Genomic DNA, 20,035 nt, shown 5'->3' on the forward strand with positions numbered 1-20,035 from the left:
GATTAAATGTGTCTCACTGAATGCATGGGTTAGTGACTAAACTGTCTTAATTTGTGCATCATTATGTCTGTTGTGATGTAAACTGCTGCATGTGTTGATCATTAGCTATACGAGAGGCTATATGTGTTATTAATTGGTTGCCCAAGTATTTCTATGGGAGATTGAGTTTGTGTGGGGGTGGCTGGGAGGTGTGTGACTCTGTGCATAGATGTGTGAGCAGTTGATTCACTAGGTGTATGAGTTCAAGAGTGCATGTGGAAAAAGCTACATGGGCGGTTGACTGTGTGCATGAGTGTATTGATGAGTGAATGGATATCTCAATGCTACATGTCATAGTAAGTACATATGTAAAACACAGTACATGTGAGAGTTGGCATATATAAATAACTGTGCATGAGAGCCACTGAATGTGTGAGTGGCTGTATGGATCATTGTGAACTTGTATCAGGGATTGTATAAGAGAGTAAATATGTGTTAGTATATGTTTGAATAAGTAAGGTGTGTATAACTGTATAGTTGAGGAAATGGAGGTGAGATTGTTTCTTTGCATGACTGACTAGGTGTGTGAGTAACTCCATGGATGAGTGACAGTGTGTGAGTGTCTGTATACACTGAGTGTATCTAAGGTTATATTAGAGTCTGAAGAGGTTTATCGTATTAGCACAAGAATGATGTCAAATGAGAAGTCATCGACATCACCAACTGGATGACGGCGAACTTTCTCCAACTAAATGCCGGTAAAACCGAGATTCTCCTCTTGGGAAAAAACACCGCTTCCTGGGGAGACAACTGGTGGCCTGATATTTTGGGCTCTCCCCCTAAGCCTAAAGACTGTGTTAAGAATCTAGGCGTCTGGATGGACTCGGCTCTAAAATACACCGTCCACACCAAGAAAGTGGCCGCCACGTGCTTCGGCATTTTACGCAACATCAGGCCTATTCTGAAGTTTTTTGACTGCAGCACCCGCCAGCTCATCGTCCAGGCGACGATCCTTTCAAGACTGGACTATGCCAGCTCTCTCCTTTTGGGAGCAAACCTGGCCGAAATCATTAGACTGCAGAGAGTCCAGAATGCGGCTGCCAGAGCTCTGGTCGGCCTACCCCGCCACTCTTCTGTTTCTGGAACTTTAAGGAAACTACATTGGCTCCCGGTGGGAAGAAGGATCCAGTTTAAGGCTTTGTGTTTGGCCTTCAAGATCCTTAAAACCGCCTCCCCCCCACTGCTGAGCCCCCTCCTGTCTGAGTATACACCCAGCAGACCTCTCCGCTCAGAGGGACAACATCTAGTGAACATCCCACGCACCAGACTTGCTAGAGTTGGGGGACGTTCTTTCAGCCTCCTTGTTGCCAAACTATGGAACAGCCTGCCTGTTACCATACGGGGGATGCATGACCTTTTAGCCTTTAGGAAAGCCATTAAAACTCATCTTTTCCAATAATCCGTTCTTTTGTGCACCTTCATTTTGCACTCTGGTCAGTTCGCAGCGCCGGGACGCCCCTTGGCTGGGGCAGCCGCGCGCTATACAAATCCATATAACATAACATAACATAACATAACATGTCATCAGTGATGTCATTTGAGATGTCATCAGTGATGTCATCAGTGATGTCACTGACCATGTCATGAATGATGTAATATGTGACATCATCAGCAGTGGATTGCGGGTGCGCGATATATAGTTAGTGCAACTAACTATATATGGAATTTCAATGGTTTTGTGTGAGTAAAATAAGGTTTTCTAAATGCTAATTCCTAACTATATATGGTCTATAACCTATGGTTTTTTCAGTGAATATATATATATATATATATATATATATATATATATATATATATATATATATATTTATTACCTACTGGTGGTTGCCAGTAGTTAGTTATAGTTACAAGATAGTTTCCGTAGGAGTAGCTTTTTTTGCTAATAACTTTGGCGTCTTTTGTTAAATCTGTGCGAAATTCCCCCCCAAAAAAAGACTATCCAGGTCAGCTCCTACCCTGGAAGTTTGGGGGTGATTCATCAAGGGGGGCTAAGAAAAAACAGGCGGTCCCAAAACACGTTTTCCCCATGTTCATTTCCATTTTTTAACCAATTTTTTATTCAAGTTTTTACAAAACAGTTTAACCCCCGTCCGCCCCACCCCCCCTCCCCCCATGAGGACCGGTACCCCTTATTGTTACATACATAAGTATTTGGGTACATGACAGCGGATACAAATTACAGAGGGAAGAAGAAAAAACACAAAAACACAAGAATTCTAAACACACTTAAACAGATATTTCTTCTGTAGTATCTCTATAATACCACATTATTATGCTCTCCAGAGAGAGTTGGGTCATTTAGCATTTTAAATTTTAACGATGATTGTTCCCATCAATCCACTCAAAGTTCCTGAATCCAGTCTAACAGAGGTGCCCATATTTTCATGCCCCTCCTCCGGATATTACGCCCTTTCTGCCTATAAATGGCAATCTCAAGGCTGCATGTCGCAAGTACCCATGTTCATTTCCAAACAAAATTTTGCGACGAGCTACAGCCCGAACTGCTGAACGGAATTATCCCATATTTGGCAGAAAGGTAGAGCTTGGTTCAGAAAGCGACCTTTTTTTCAAATGGTGTAAATCCGTTCAGTAGTTTTTGAGAAATTCAAAAAATAAGAGTAATAAAATCAATTTCCCTTGGGACATTTTGTACAAAGCTACAGCTGAAACTACTGAACGGAATTACCCCAAATTTGGCACAAAGGTAGTGCGTGGGTCAGAAAGCAACCTTTTTTTAAATGGTGTAAATCCGTTCAGTAGTTGCTGAAAAATTAGAAAAATAAAAGTTTCAATATCTGGGCGGAGCCTAAGTCCTGTGCAGGAGCTTCACTGTGATGGGATGCCAACACTCCAAACCAGGAAGTGTTGGCAACCATCTTGTGGCTAGGTAGAAGCGAGTCACCAGAAAACAGAGCAACAAAGGTATAAAACAAGAGAAGGGGTAGGGTAGAAACACCCTGACCCCCCAGGCATGCTTAGGAGGTGTCAGAAGGACCCCCAGGTCGAAAAAAAGCAATCAAATAAAAATCGGAGCAATTCGCGCTGGGGTCGCGAGTACCCATGTTTCATTTTAATGAGACCCCTGGGTTGGCTAGATCCCGGGGGCATTTCTTAAAAAATAATATTTTAAAGAGGCCTCTGGGTGGGCTAGGTCCCAGGGGCATTTCTTAAAAAATATTAGCGGGGTCCGCTGGGGCCCCTGCAGCTCCGGGGCTTTACTCATGTTGGGAGGGGGATTCAGTAGGCTGTAGAAATTATATTGGGAAAACAGCAATGCGCCGTATTGCGGTCTTCTTTTAATATAATGCGGAATAATGTTTACTTACAATACAGTGTTCACTTTTATCACGGATAGTGTCACTTTGTTACAGGAAATGTAATAATATGTGGGAGGGTGTGTTCTGTATCTGTGCACGGAACAAAATTTACATTTAATTGGCTGAGGTGTTGCAACAATAAGCTTAATGTTGATTGGCTGTGAACCATTGAAAGTAGAAGTGATTCTGCCATTCACATCCCCTTCACAGAGTAGCAAGGACCTCTCATTGACTCACATCTTCTAAGGAGGACCTTCCAGAGCTTAATGTTCATTGGTGGCGAACCATTGAAAGTAGAAGTATTGCTAGCTATTGCTTTCTCCTCAGCAGAGTAGGAGGGACATCAGATTGGCTGACGTGTTCTAAGGAGGAGCTTCCAGAGCTTAATATTTTTTGGTTGCGAACTATTGAAAGTAGAAGTGTTGCCAGCCATTCACTTCCCCTCTGCGGAGTAGGAGGGTCATATGATTGGCTGATGTGTTCCAAGGAGGACTTTCCAAAGCTTAATGTTGATTGGCTGTAAACAATTGAAAGTAGAAGTGTTGTCAGAGATTCCTTCCACCTCCGCAGAGTATTAGGGACATGTCACTGGGTAACGTGTTCCAAGCGGGTCCTCGCCAAGCATAATGTCATTGGCTGTAAAGCATTTGTATTTGTATTTCGATTTATATAGCGCACAAATCACCCAGGGGTCTCAAGGCGCTTGCTTGGGGAACCCGTCCTGGTATTCCCCTGTGAGATACCCCGGCAGGGTATTCACAAGGTGAAAGCCAGGCATCCCGCCGCGAGGGGCCGTAGTGGAGATTAAGCAAGCTATTGCCCAGAGTCGCAGAGTGTGACCCCGTGAGTCGAGTAGGCACCGGAGCGAGAATTGTCGAGTCCGTGGAATTTTTGAGCCCGAGACCCGCCGAGGCAGGGAATCGAACCCTGGTCCACGGCTGATCTCAGCTTCCGGGTCTGCCGCCTCTAACCACTGAGCCACGCTTCTCCACAAGCATTGAAAGTAGAATTGTTGACAGCCATTCCCTCCCCTTCTGGGGAACATCATGGATATGTTATTGACTAAAGTGTTCCAAGTACAAGTTTGCTCGTTATTGGGTAGGAACGGTTCACTGTTGTCAACTATTTTGTGATGCACTTCAAAGTAGTATGAGAAAACAAAGTAGCAGAGGGGAGTGTAGGAACACTATTAACTCTGTACAGTGGTCAAAAGGTGGTGGACAGGGACTGTGAAGGTAAATTTTGCGGGACCTTCCATAGCTTAATGTTCATAGGCTGTGACGCATTAAAAGTAGAATTGTTGACAGCCATTCCCTCCCCTTCTGCGGAACACCATGGACATTTTATTGACTAAAATATTTCCGAGTACAAGTTTGCTCCTTATCGGGTGGGAACAGTTCACTGTTGTCAGCCATTTTGTGATGCACTTCAAAGGAGTTAGGGGAAACAAAGTAGTAGAGGGGAGTGTAGGAACACTGTTAACTCTGTACAGTGGTCACAAGGTGGTGGACAGAGACTGTGAAGGTACATTTTTAAAATATATTTTAAGGACCATTTATATAATTTGAGTGGGGCCTACTAATCATCCCGGGAAAATAACAGTGTGTTGCGGTCTTCTTTTTAGTAAGTGAGCGGGTGGGATACTTCACAGGAGCAGTATTTACTTATAATGTGGTGGTTACTTTTCTGACAGGGAGTGCTACATCTTTGGAGCTAATATTATAATATGGAGGAGGGAGTTAAAAAAGAAAGCGCGCTGTTGCAGTCTTCATTTAAATAAGGTTCTGAGTAACCTACTTCTCTGGAGCAATCCTTACTTATAATGTATAGTTATAGTGCTGTGCTTACTTCTGTAGCAGGTAGTGCTATTTCCTTGCAACAAAATAGTCGGTGTGGTTGCTCTGCAAAAAACTTAAGTATAGGTTTGAAATAGTTTTTATTAAGCAATCACAAATATACTTTCTGAGGAAAGTGTAGCTGTATATATCAGAGGGGTGACAAATAAAAATGCAATTCATATAATATCCCTTAAGCGTGGCCACACCCTCCTTTTTTGTCGCCTATAGTTTGTAAAGGTGTTGCCCCATATTCTTGTTAATATAGGAGGGCATCAGTTATTTTTAGATACAGTAAAAAAGAAGTGCTACAAGAAAAACTCCCGTACTACATCATCTCAGGTCAGAAGAACAATAACAAGTACAAAGACATTTAAAATAAATGATTTCATATTACCTAGAAATGTACACTTCATCAAAACATTAAATAAAGCAATATGTATGCAGTTTTTTTTAAAGACTACAATTTTATAAAATATTAGCAGAGTTACAAACTGTGAGGTAGTAAGTTATCAACGGAAATAACTGTAATAAATGTATGTCGCAGAGATAGATCTCCAACTCCTCTGAAGTACTATAAGTTCACAGGATTAAAATATACAAGGTGACTTTATAGTATTGCACAGGAGAAGAAGAATAAGGAGGACAACAAACAAAATTTTTTTTACAGTTTCTATTCTGTAGAAGTCGGGAAAGTTTTGTCGTAGTGCTTAGAGGTCACTCACTACTCTGGTAACAGATCATCTACTCCATTAACAATATATATAAAAGTAGTAATATATACTATACTATCCCTCTATACTGTATAGGGAGAACGAGAATAGGAACCACAACAAAGAAAAAAAGAAATATGAAAATAAGAAATGTAGGGTATCAAAGGCAATTAGTAAAAAAGTATCTAGGTAAATAATCTTTTTCAAAACTGCAATTTCGATAAATATTCTCACTGTAAAAATATCTGATCAAGTAAGTTATAACGGTCAGTAAGCTGTATTTGAGATGGTTTACTCCTGGCGACGACAAATCTCCAATTCCTCTTCTGTGAAAATATGATACTCTATTACAATATAGAGTTTCAGTGATGTCACACAAAAAAAATAGAAAAGGAAAATAAAGTCATTAACACAAAACAAGATCAATAACAAAATATTTTTCAGCTGTGATTATGTTGAAAGCTTTTTTTTCTGCAACTTCGAGATCTTTCGTCTCCATGCCGACGGCTCATAAACTCCTCTAAGATCATAATGACTGTGAATCTTATAATATACAGATTTACAGTATATGATCAAAGGGGGAAATAGAGTAAGAAGGAGAAGCTGTTCAAGTTACATATGAATGTTTAGTCTTTGCATCGACGGGTCACTAACACCTCTGAAGTTCACTATACTGTGATTATTACAATGAACATAGTCACAGTATATAACCTCAAAGGAGCCGGAAAAGGAACATTGTTTCCTCTATTATGGGTGTTTCTCAATACCACCTGGAGACGTTACATATAAATTGGAAAAACATCCAATAACACTTTTTACATAATACAAATCTTTAAATATGCACAAATAGCTATGTATTATAAATATCTACTATGCTATAATCAAACAACTTACAACTCCGTAATATGTTTTGTTGTCCTGAAAAGAATCCAATGCTAGAAAAGGGAACCTGCATCACCGAATGGACACACGAAAATAACTCTCAAAAACAAAACGAATCGAACAACGGGTGTGGTTTATATACTTTTTGGTTATTGAGTAGTCTATGGAAGGAAGATGTGGCTCCGCCCATTTAGATGTCACGTTTTACAATTGAAACGTGCTCCCGTTTTCACTGTTTCACTTGTGCACATGTTGGGAAAAGTTACAAAATGTGAAGCAGTAAAGGTTTCAGTTGCGGTCCTCATAAGTATAAGTTCCCTAATATGTACATACGTTGGAGAGCTTAAAAACTGTTACCCGGCAAACCGTGTCATTACCTTTCTCGTGACTAAAAACATCTATTAATTGCTATAATTCTAAATAGAAGATATACAAAAAATATTGTTTAGAATTGAAGAAAAAAAAAGTACGTACTAATATTTCTCCTCACTATGGGGGTTATTAGGATGGCGGGCAGGCTTTGCCCGCCCGTCACCCTATCGGGAAACGGGACCGCCCGCCTCAAGGGTGGGGGTCTCGAAATGTGCATTAGGATGCGCCCGCCACAGTGGCGGGCGCAATCCTCATTTTAACATTGTGGCGGGCGGTGTTCACTGCACCGCCCGCCACAATCTTAAAATCAAATGCACGCATTTGCATACACGAAGCGGCAGGCACCCCGCGGTGCCTGCTGATTGGTGTATGCAAATGCGGGGGGTACCACAGGTACCCCCCATTGCACCAAATACCTCGGCCATAACCAGGGGGGCCCGCAGGGGGTCCCCAAACCAAAGACCGTCTGTCTGTCCGTGGCGGCATTGCCGCCACGGAAAGGCTTGACAAAATGCCCATTGTAATATGGCTGGCGGTGTCTAACAGACACCGCCACCATATTAAACATATTCCGCCCCGGCCGCAAGGCGACCGGGGTGGAAAACAGGCGGGCGGTGTTTTTCACCGCTGCGGTCCCCCCCGCCACCTAATATGGCGGGGGGAATTGGGCAATGGATGTCGGGCGGATTGCCTCCGCCAGGCCGGCGGTGGCTACCGCCAGCCTGGTGGAGGCAATCCACCCAACATCATAATGGGCCCCTATGTTTTTAAATTAATAAAATACCAGCATTTGTAAAGCTTACAAGCACCCCCGGAAAGGTGTGCTGGCGCTCGGAGGCGTTGGGAAGATTAAGCAAGGTGTTGCCCACAGTGACATAGTTGTGGGCTAACATGCCGCTGGAGCCGGGAATCGAACTGTGAACGGTGTTGGTCGAAGTCAGGTATCATAGCTGTGGTGTGACACTTTTTCCACCCATATGTTAATTACTGCTAATTAAGTTTTAAATATTGTTATATTATAATTATTATAAATTATAACAGCCTACTGTTACAGTTAGTATTTCACTAAATATGTCAATTTCTACATAATGTTAATATAACACAAATTAAAATTAATAGTTTATTAATTGTTTTAAAGGAAATATATATGAATTATTATGTATGTGTGTTTAACTCTTTTACTTAAGTATATTCACTATATATTTTTTTATTTATATTAAACCTACTTTTTATATGTATATATAAAATTCAATATTTTGTACAACTATATTTTTTACATCAATTTTTTTCCAATATTTTTGGGCCTGTATATGTATAGGGATTCAATATTTTTGCACTCTATATTTTGAAATCAATATTTTTTACTTCAATATTTTTAACTTCAATATTTTTAACTTCGATATTTTGTCAGTGATCCCTCCACCTCACCTATGATGTAATGGATTAGGTATTCCTTAATCTGCATCTTTACAGTGTCTAATATTATGGAGTTTTTAGGTACATCGTCCTTTAACTTCCATGGTCCTGTCCTCATTGCCTCCCTGGGTGGGCCAGTGAAATTTGGCAGTGACTGAACCATGATCCAATATTGCCTGAAGACCTTGATCAACTCTCTCCAAGTTTTCTACTTGGCATTATCTACAAGACAGATAATCTATTTTGGCACTTGTTCATGTGCAAGAGAGTAGTGTGAGTAGTCCATAGCCAGAGTATGTCTATAATTCCATGCATCTAATAACCCTAAAACATCCAACCATCGTTTACCATCTGCATATATATATATCTAAAATTGCCACACGTGACTTCTGCACTATTCATTGATGTGGGCACATCACTAGGTTGAAGGCACCACCGAGGATTCATAGTTCTGGTGCAATGCCAGTTATCTCTTTCTTGCTGGTCTGTCACTGGAAGGCTTCCAACACCTGGTTGGTGGCATAAATTGATGCCATTGAGAGTGAATGGCCATTGTGCACATCAGTGATCACTGCGATCTGCCTTCCTTGCGTTGTCACCGCAAATTGTTTGCCTTTTGCTGAATCTTATTTTATTGGTTATTTGTCAACTCTGCACAGTGGAATACTGATGTCCAGTGCCCAGTGTATGGGATCTGACCCCTAAAACATGGAGAAACTGGCTACCCCCTGAGTGGCATAATTAACTTTTCTAAACAGTCGTAGTAAATGGTGTGGAAATACCCCTATGCATGGACTGCAGTAGTTATTGTGCCATCCACTAGTTTGACAAAAGAAAACATGGCTTCAGGCCTACTATTATAGCCTGATTGATGCAGTGCAAAACCTGCATTGAAACCTTTTAAAACAACCCTTTATGACAGATAAACACCTCCCTTTTAAATGTTAGCAGGTCTTGTTGCCCACAAGGTAGGGTGCATTGTATTTATTTTTTTCATCATTTTCTATTGGAGATTACAGATATACAATTACAGAAACATACCAAATAATGTTTTAATACATAAATCAGTATGGGACAAAGAGGATACACCTGTAACTTAATATAGAAGAGGAAAAAGGACAAAAGAAAGGAAACAGTAAAAAAGGCAAAAATGATATATATCTACTAAAGAAGGGAAAGAAAAGAAAAGGGAAGTCAAATTTCAGGAATCTTGAAGAAAGGGGGTCTACACCTGCTGGAATATTTGTTCTTGGTCCTGCATTTTATAGATTACATGTTCATATGATGCTGTTTGTATCATTGCAACCAACCAATCCTCTTTGGAGGCAGGGTTAGGTGATTTCCACAGTCTTAAAACACATAGCGTAGCCATAGAAAGTGCAGTGTGTAAGAGGCTACTCTGAGGTCATGAAATAGTTGGACCACTTCTAAGGTCACATAGCAAAATAGTGGCAGTTGTATGAGGAAGTGTAAGAGGAATAGTTTCCAGTAGGCCAGCTTCTATTTGTGATCAACATTTTTTATAAAGGGACACTCACAGATTATATGTAAAAGGTCACAATTAGCCCCAGGGCATCTCCAACACCTAGAATGCGATGATAATCCAGCTTGTTGCAACTTTAAGGTAGTCCAATGCCAATCATGTAAAGGTTTAAAAAGATAAAACTTCATTCCTGCTTCACGAGTGCCCTTGTCCAGGACTTCCAACATGCCTGGCCAGGTATCTTCGTCTATAGTAATATGCAGACATTCCTGCCATTTATCACGGAGAGCAGTAAGAAGTGGCTGTGAGTATAAATGGTTAATCAGAGTATTATATAAACCCGACATTACACCTTTATGCCGACCCCAATTATAAAGATAAGTCAATATTGGCGAAGTTTGTAATGTCCTAGGTGGAGGGCCAAGACAACTCTTCAGACAATGTTGAAGTTGTAAGTATCTTTAGGCCTGATGTAAAGGAAGATCAATTTCTTCACAAAGAAGGCCAACAGATTTCAGTTCACCGCCTACTATAAGCTGATCTAAGATTAAGATTCCTCTTGAGCTCCACTCAGGCCAGGAAAGTGCTCATCCATTAATACAAATATTTTCATTCTTCCAGATTGGAGCTTTAGAATGTAAATTATGGGCAGTTCTCAATAGACGATGTGCACATTGCCAGGCTTGAGATGTGGAATAGAGCATGGGATGGGCAGGGGTAATTCTAGGTTTACGAACATTGTATAAAAAATTAAGACCGTCCTCACATTCAAGTATTGAGCGTTCTGTTGAGACCCATTGAGGAGAGTCAGTTGCACCTGGGAGCAAGTAAGGCAGCTGTGAATGGTGTAAAGCTAGGGAGTAGTGCTCTATTGATGATAAACTTAGATCGCCATGAAAGCGATGTGCTATTAGTTTAGCAGCAGACAAACGAGGTCGCATAGTTGTCCCAGACAAAGGATCGAATGCGGCAAAGTGTGGTGAGGGGTATAATAATCGGAAGCATTCCTAAGGCATAAGTAAATCGGGGCAAAGTAACCATTCTCACCGCCTGTGTACTTCCCCACATGGAGAAACTCAAAAGAGACCATTTTACAAAATCAATTTCCATTTGTGCTATGAGAGGAGAGATGTTATCTGAAGCCATTCTCTCCAAACCACGATTGATCAGGATTCCTAAATATTTTAATTGAGACGATTACCAGCAAAAAGGATATCCATCTATCGAAGCTTTTGTGGTACAAGGAGAGAGTGGTAGAGCTTCACTTTTGGCCCAGTTCACTTGAGAACCAGAAATCACTGAGAACTGCTTAATAATTTCAAGCAAATTTGGTAAGGAAGATCTTTATTCGTGAGAAGAACATCATCAGCGTATAAATATATTTTGGAAATTCCTCCCGGTATAGGTATGCCCTAAATCTAAGATGAGTGACGAATAAGGGAAGCAAGAGGTTCCATCGCTAATGAGAATAAGACGGGTGACAATGGGCAACCTTGACGGGTACCTCTTTGAATTTGAGAAAGGATCAGAAAGAAAATCTCCACAATTAACCTGAGCTCTATGGTTGTCATATAGTAAGTAAACCATAGAAATAAACTTCTCACCTAAACCAAAATGTTTCATAGTGGCAAACAGATAAACCCAGTCAATGCGGTCAAACGCTTTCTCTGCATCCAAAGAAAGAGCGACTGCATCTTCCATTAAATCTCTAGCGGACCATAAGGTATGGTCTAATGTTCTAAGATGATTTCTGGATGATCGACCTGGGACAAAACCAATATGCAAATGATGTATTAGGGAGGGAATTACTTTTCTAAGCTCCGCCGCTAAAATACTTGCCAGTATTTTGACATCTCCATTTGGCGTGGAGCTCCAGAATCAAGCGGCCATCTTGCGCCGTGACTGACGTCGCCCCCCAAGGTGCACTGTATTTAAAAGTGTGTCATACAGAAAATTAATGTTATCATGTCCTACAGTGACAAGGGCCAACAAGCTAGTATCACTGTTGACCACATAGCGGTCCCAGATTAAACTAATACCACTATATCTCTGGGAATGGGGTCAGCTAGAAAAACTGTTACACAGCTATTTTTAAGTTATTAAAAATTGAATTCAAGGGTGTTGTCCTATTTTTAATAAATATTAACCAAAACTACCCAATACATTTTCTCTCCTTTCCACCCTCCCTCTCTCTCCCTAACTGTGTAAAAGTGACTTCTGAATGATATGTCCTGGATACTTCTGTCCCTGAGTTCTATACAGAGATCATCAGATTGTTGTTTGAAGTCTCTTGTCATAGTACAGTTCCTGTGAAATCTTAAACATTGCCCATGATTAGCCAGAAACTGGTCCCAGGATTCTTGTTTCCGGTCCAGGGAAGACATGGCTTGGCAGTTTGGGCTGGACTGGAGGCACAGGGTCAGACTGATTTCAATATGGCCATGTCTGAACTGTGGAGGTGGGGTGAGCTAAAGAATGATGATAGATTAAACCCAGATCAGTTGACTGGGGGTGAGTGTTTGATTTGCTCCAACGCTCCGTCCATCATCCCTTTTAGTATCTCTTTGTTTGCCCTAAGTTGGCAGGGTATGCCCAGACGTGGGTCCCTTGCTCACTTTGCCACTGGACTCAAGCTAGCCTGGCTGATGGCGGCTGATTAGCCAGAAACCGGTCCCAGGATGCTTGTTTCTGGTCCAGGGAAGACATGGCTTGGCAGTTCGGGCTGGACTGTTCCCATAAGGCACAGAGTCAGACTGGTTTGCATATGGCCATGTCTGAACTGGGGTGTTGGAGTGACCTAAAGAATGATGAAGGATTAAACCCAGATCAGTTGACGGGGGTGAGTGTTTGATTTGCTCCAAGGCTCCGTCCATCATCCCCTTTGGTATCGCTTTGTTCGCCCTAAGTTGGCAGGGTATGCCCAGACGTGGGTCCCTTGCTCACTTTGCCACTGGATTCAAGCTAGCCTGACTGATGATGGCTGATTAGTCAGAAACCGGTCCCAAGATGCTTGTTTCCGGTCCAGGGAAGGCATGGCTTGGCAGTTCGGGCTGGACTGTTCCCATGAGGCACAGGGTCACACTGATTTGCATATGGCCATGTCTGAACTGGGGTGGTGGAGTGAGCTAAAGAATGATGATGGATTAAACCCAGATAAGTTTACTGGGGGTGAGTGTTTGATTTGCTCCAACACTCCGTCCATCATCCCCTTTGATATCGCTTGGCAAACAGGAAGCACGTATCATACATCGAGAAATTGAAAAAACGGGGCTTACTGAAAGGACACAATTAATCATTTAGAAGAACCATCCGTCTGACAGGAAAAACTCTTCAGGTACTTCTCATTGATTAGCCACTGCGCACCACACATCACAGCGGCGTTAATCCAGTCAGACGCATGACGTCTGCTTCAAATATCATCAGCCGATAACGGAAAAAACTTTGTTTTGGATGAAGAGGGCACTTCTCACCTCCAGGAATGCTACATCAGTGAGCCCTCACATTCAGGCAGCTTTTCCTCCCCAGTGGTCGCCAGTCTCCACATAATGGGTAGGGGTGAAAACACTAGAATCTCAGGAGCCTATTCCTGTCTGTTGTTAGGTGTCAGTTATAAGGTGCCCGTTCTCATGGATGATGTCTAGAAAAGGAGAGATTCTCACTCAACAGTGCATGTGAATTTTAAATAGTCATCCTGATTGTTAAGCCAAGTCATGAAAGACCCAGTCGGCTTATAGCACCCTTACAAGATGAGCAGCATGTCATCAATGTACCTCTTCCATAACTTTATTTTATATATGAATGGGTTCTGGTCACACAATTCTATTTCCCTCTAGATGGTGCACATGGATGCATGCTATACTAGGGGCAAATTTCCAGCCTTTAGATGTCCTGTGGGACTGTAGGTATAATGTTTTGTTATATTCAAAGTAATTCCTACTGATGGCAAGAGAAATGCATGCTAAGACAAACTATCTGGGGGTGTTGTGAGGCCAGGGGAGAGAAAATAACAGTTTTTCAATCACCTGCAGTGTCTCTGTTTGGGGTAGGCTAGTACAGAGATTTTCCACAACTAGTCCAATCAGGAAAATTCTAGAGGGGTCAAATGTGATATCATGGATCGGAAGTAAGAGGCCCTTTGTATCCCTGATGTAAGTGGTAGTGTCTTCTACCATAGGTCTCAGAAACATGTGACTGAATTTAGAGAGTGGTTCTACTGCTTAATTAATACCAGATACTATGGGACGGCCCAAGACTGGAACAGTCCCTTTATGTATTTTAGATAGAGTAGAAAATGCTGGTGTTCTGGGATTATCTGCTACCAAAAAATCTGTGTCTTTTTAAGATATCCAGCCATTTGTATTACCATCTCCTGGTCTCTCCTAGGGCACCACCAGCCACCTAGATCATTGGAGCAGCACAGGGAGCCCACTCCTGTGCTGCCTGGCCGGTCCCCGCCATGCCGAAATTACTCGATTCCCACCCAGGTCCTCCTTGGCAAACTACAAATGGTGCAGTCCTTCTCTCCTCCTCCCAGTCACTAGTACAGGAAGAGGGGAAACGGTAGAGCAACACAAAGGTGCACAGTGGTGCCCCCCTTCAGCAGTGCTTTCTGTCGAAGGGGATTGAGCCCTTCAGGCGTTCTACTTGCATCAATGACCCCCAAGGGCTTGGCCTTCTCTGGGGGATAAGGTTAAGAAGCAGTGGAGTCTATTGTAGCAGTGGTGATATCAACAAACAATGTGGCTGATTGAAATTAGAATGCTTAGCTTCTGTTTGACTTTCTTGAATACTTTTTTGATAAAACAATGGTCAAATGTGAGTGTCGGGATTTATGTGATTCTGTGGCTATAGTGCTTCACACATAATTATGGATTTACTGCATTTGCCACATAATTTTCTAAATAACTTGAAAAAATTGCAGATTCATCAAAATGTTATTTTTACGGCAAACGGATGAAAATAATACTGTTAGAGAATGTGCCCCATAATTTGCAATTTTGCTTCGTAAATATGATAACCTTGACACATAATTTGGTCCTCCATGCCACACATTCTTGGTAAAGCCCTGCAGAGTGTTTTGGTGGATGTCATTAAGACTCTGAAATGCACATTTCATGAGCAACCATGCAATATTTTCCATATTTCATAGTTGCCTGAGATATATAGGTTTTTACACCACTGCAGTTGATGCAATAAAATCATCAAAACATGTATGACATACAGACAGACACACAGACAGACAGATAGATAGATAGATAAATTACTACATGGTTATTACACTTAACTCCACTTGTTACAGACAGACAGACAGATAGATAGATTAATTACTACATGGTTATTACACTTAACTCCACTTGTGTGTACCTTGATGCTATGTATGTTGTCAAGGTACTTACATACCCATACACGCATCTAAATAGGTGTCATTTCTGGACTTTCACGTACTAAATTTCCTTAAATTATGCAAATTACCCCAACGTAACTAAAGCTTCAACCCACCCTAATCCTGACCCGTTGCCATGTTGGACAGCCAGATGCTGCCACCACCAGTTCTAGAGTAACATTCTGAATCCACAGTTTTAGAAAATGATAACTAAGTGATCTTTTTTTACTATCAACATGTTCAGAATGCCATATGTGGGATAGATTTTCTTGATTGAGAGTCATGGAAAATAAGCTGTCTTAATTTTATGCAGGTCAATTTTATATGACATTTACTATGAAAAAGTGTTATATTCTTTTGATAGCTACCGGTTGCAATTATTTGTGATTTGGAAATGTATGTAATCTTCGTCTTTTTTTATGTTGATGTTTTGATAAGCTGTTATGCATAGCTTTTATAATCAAATAAAAAATATTTAATTGATTGAATTTGAAAGTATGATGTAGTCCTCTGGAATCCAATGAACTCCAGTACGGGCCCTGTCAAGCCTCCATCCTTCAGGAAGAGCCTAAGTATGAACGTCATCTAGGAAGCCTTCCACTAACCTCAGGTCAGTTATAGGTTGTCCCTCTACATCTCATCTAACAAGAAAGTATGCTCTACCTTCTGGCATACAGAATCAATCTGTACCGCGAAGTGAGGCTACACAATGCATTAAAAAATAATATGACAAACTGTATTCTTGTGGGACTAGGTGAGTGCTCTCTCACGTTTCTGTGAAAATCAGTGCTGTAGATTGCTGTAAATATAGCAGTAATATAAGCAAATATAAGTAGCTAAAAGAATTGTGGCAGAACTTTCAGCTTTCATCAGAAGTGAGAGGAACAACAAAAAATGTTTATCAGTAACTTGTACAAAAAAGTAAGAGGTAAAACTGGGGTAGGTTTTTACACTTGGTGTCACTCACCAAGACAACTTGGTGTGTGAAAGGTTTCATTAATCGGAACACTAAACGAAATTTGAATAATATGTATCACAGTATTTAAATGAGGCTTCATTAAGATAAATAAAACATTATAGGGTAAATGATCCACTACTTGCATGCCTGTTTCACTCACTCTCACTAACTCAAGAACCAGCACACACATGTGCCAGGCATCATCCACACTTGTAAATCAGCAGATATGTCTGCCTGTTAAGTTGGGCATCAGTGCACAAACTCCATATATCCTCTGGAGCCAGTGCCCCGTGTACTTTTATGAATCAGGAAATTATTCCATAATTATCACAACAACGGCCGAGCATGTGTGAATGGTTAATTTCACTATACTCAAAAGCAATCTCACACAAGGCTACTACTGCCTCACTTCGTTTCAATAGAATCCTCGCTCTGTTTGAGCACGTGATGTTTCACCACTATCTTTGCACAAGATAATTGCATTATGCACACTCTCTTAATATCAAAGGGCCCTATTCACAAAATCGTTGATGGCACCCAAGGGTCATTCAGTTGTTCAACAATTTAAATTTGGGGTGGAAAATCCCAAGTCCTAATTATCAGCATTGGTGTCTTTATCTGACCACAAATTCCACTTACACTGTTGGAAGATCTGCATATTTTGTGAATGTTCCACACACCACAATTTTAAATTCGGAATTAATGGGAAGGGTCGTGGCCGTTTTCTAGGGTTGGGTCAATTTGTGGCCAATGGGATGGAGGTAGACAGCAACAAAATTGTAACTTTGAGTATATTCACAAATATAACTCATTAGCACACATTAATATACTCCTACAAAAAGTTAGCATAAAAATGCAAATTGAGTGGAAAAGTTTCAAAAAACGTATTTTTTGAGGGATGCACGGAGAGGAATTTATAATATGAAATCTGTGTTTTAGATGGAGAAAATGTTTAAACGTTAGATGTAGTAATGAGTATGTTTGGAATACCACCTCTAGCAGGTTGTCTGCCCCGAGGGCAATCTCTGGCAGTAAACATAGAGCAGTAGGAGAATTTATGCAAATCTACAATTTTGAGTTTTTTTATTTCTATCAAAGTTAGAAATCTAAGCAAAATATAGAAGGAAACCGTTGAAGTGTAAAATCTCGATATTTAAATAATTCCATGTGAATCAATTCCTACTAGCCTCCATTTATATTTTTTAAAGTAGTGTCTAAGAGCCAGATGTACCAAACAGTCAGTTTGAGATTTCCTAATTGCAAGTTTTTGCTATTCACAATTAGGAACTCGCCAACACCCATATAAAAATGTGCCTTAGACACCTTTTGGGATTCCCATTGGGTTTCCCAATAGACCTACCTCATTAATTTTCATGAGGTACGGCTCGCTTTGCGACCATTGGGAATGGCCTACAGTCAAAGGAATGGTAGTCTGCTGGGGTCAGCAGACCACCATGTCTGTGATTTCTTTTTAAAAACATCATTTACTTTTTGTAATGAAGCCCGTTTTCCTTAAAGGAAAAAGGGATGCATTTCAAAAATAAAAATGAAACACTAGCTTTTAATTTTTTAAGCATAGACAGTGGTCCGTGGGACCAATGCCTGCTCTTAAAAAATGTTGATGCCCACATTCAAAAAGGGGAAGGGGTTCCCGTTTGTGATGGTGGTAGGGGTTCTCGTTTGTGATGGCGGTAACTGCGCATGTTTTACAACCACATTCCTGGCATCAAAACATTCCTACATACCAGTGCGACTCGCTGTTAGGAGGGGATGCCCCTGACACGCCCCTTCCTAATAGCGACTCACAAACCCTATTTTGTGAGTCGGTAATAAGTGGGTATATGACTAAAAGCATTTTACCTGTCACAAACGGCCCAATGGGCCTTTTGCGACCGGTAAAATGTTTCATACATCTAGCTCTAAAAGGCTCACTTTTTCTAACTAGAATGAATTGTGTGATTAATATAATCCCGACATTTAAAAACAATATATGTGCACCTTCTGCTAATAGCTTGCATTTCCATAAAGATGTGTACAAAATGATATTTCCTAACTAGTCTAAACTGTGTGGTCACTGTATTATTCACAGTTAAAGAAGAAGAAACATGCATGCGACTCATAAAAACATTGTCTACTATACCTGTAGATTGCCTCTTAGATTTAAAACAATCCGGGATATTCATGTAGGTTTTAGGACTATTCATTATTCCACTGTCAAAACAAAATATAAAACTGTCAGGTAATCTGAAAGAGGTACTTTTCTTAAATGAAATACTAACCGACTAAATATATAGCAAACATAATGTAACAACATGTGCCACGATGAGACTTTTGATAACAAGAGACACAAAAAAATATAATTCTGAAAGCGTTGAATATAATTGTAGTAATATAATTCATGGATCAATCTAAGTTCTTTTTATGTTTGACAGGATTGCCTTAGCTGCCAAAATGGTTGTAACCATAGAAACAGCCTTGGAAAAAAACCATAAATATCATTACAAATACCTGTACTGCACATGCTTCTACCCCAAAGATACAGTCAAGTCAGTGTCTATAACAATATATGTTCGGATGAATGAACAAGTTACTAAAAGGTGGATCCTTGATTATTTGTATGTATATGAAATAAACACAGTTTAAAGGTGAGTTGCAAGTTGGAGAGCACGTAGTTATACCAATCAAGCTTGGAAGTTATTCAGTTATCCTATTTACTACAGTTTACATCGGTGCATTATTATTAAGGGAAATTTGTAGAGCGCATGGTTACGCAAAAAGCGTGTCCCCGCGCTAACTGAAGCACTCAGGGGAAGCAGAAGGGGAGGGATCCTGGCTATTTTGAAAAGAGATGTGTTTTCAATTTCCTCCGAAAACTAGATTCAGAAGGATCCAGACGTAGATTAAGAGGTAGAGCATTCCAGCTCTTATCCCCCAGGTAGCGAAAGGATCTTCCTCCCATGCGAGCTCTTTTCACCCTCGGGACCTTAAGTAGGCCTCCCTGCGAGGAGCGCAGAGCGCGAGATGGGACATACCTGGTGACTAGGCTCTGGAGTGGTGCTGGTGCCTTATTAGCAAGGATACGGTGACAGGTGCAGAGGGCTTTGAATTCAACTCTGCTCCTTATTGGTAACCAATGGAGGGACTGAAGGGCAGCTTTGGAGTCCGATCTTTTAGGTAGTTTTAGTATGAGGCGAGCTGCAGCATTCTGTAGCACCTGTAGTCGATTTATTGCCTTACAGGTAACTCCCAGATAGAGTAGGTTGCCAAAGTCCAGGCGTGAAGTGACCAGGGCGTGCACCAGCGTTCTACGGGCGGCCGTAGGAAGGAGAGCTAGGACCTTCCGCAGGTTTTTTAAAACGCTGAAGCAAATGCCCGTCACCCTATCTATCTGGGGTCCGAAAGACAGGTCAGCATCAAGCCAGACCCCAAGATTTCTAACTTCTTGCCGGGGTGTTGGGGCCTCACCTAGGCATGATGGCCACCATGCCGACGACCAGACAGAAGGATTCCCTCCCTCTGTTTCGAAAACATGATCACACATAGCTGGTTCTAAATGTGTGTGTGGCCCCATCATAAAGTTATTCATGAAGCAGAAAACTCACCAAATATATCAGTCATGTAAGCGTGTTTGTATAAC

General features: G+C 41.1%; 1 protein-coding gene across 1 annotated transcript in view; it reads right to left on the minus strand.

The window, feature by feature from the left end:
* The window catches only part of IQCM (IQ motif containing M), a 1,609,700-nt gene that overhangs the window by 945,469 nt on the left and 644,196 nt on the right, over positions 1–20,035 (minus strand). Inside the window, exon 6 of the mRNA XM_078676908.1 lies at positions 18,539–18,609. Within this exon, the coding sequence (XP_078533034.1) occupies positions 18,539–18,609 (71 nt within the window). The remainder of the gene's footprint in view (positions 1–18,538; positions 18,610–20,035) is intronic.

Source organism: Lissotriton helveticus, chromosome 2_1 (genome assembly GCF_964261635.1).
Source record: "Lissotriton helveticus chromosome 2_1, aLisHel1.1, whole genome shotgun sequence".
Lineage (NCBI taxonomy): Eukaryota > Metazoa > Chordata > Amphibia > Caudata > Salamandridae > Lissotriton > Lissotriton helveticus.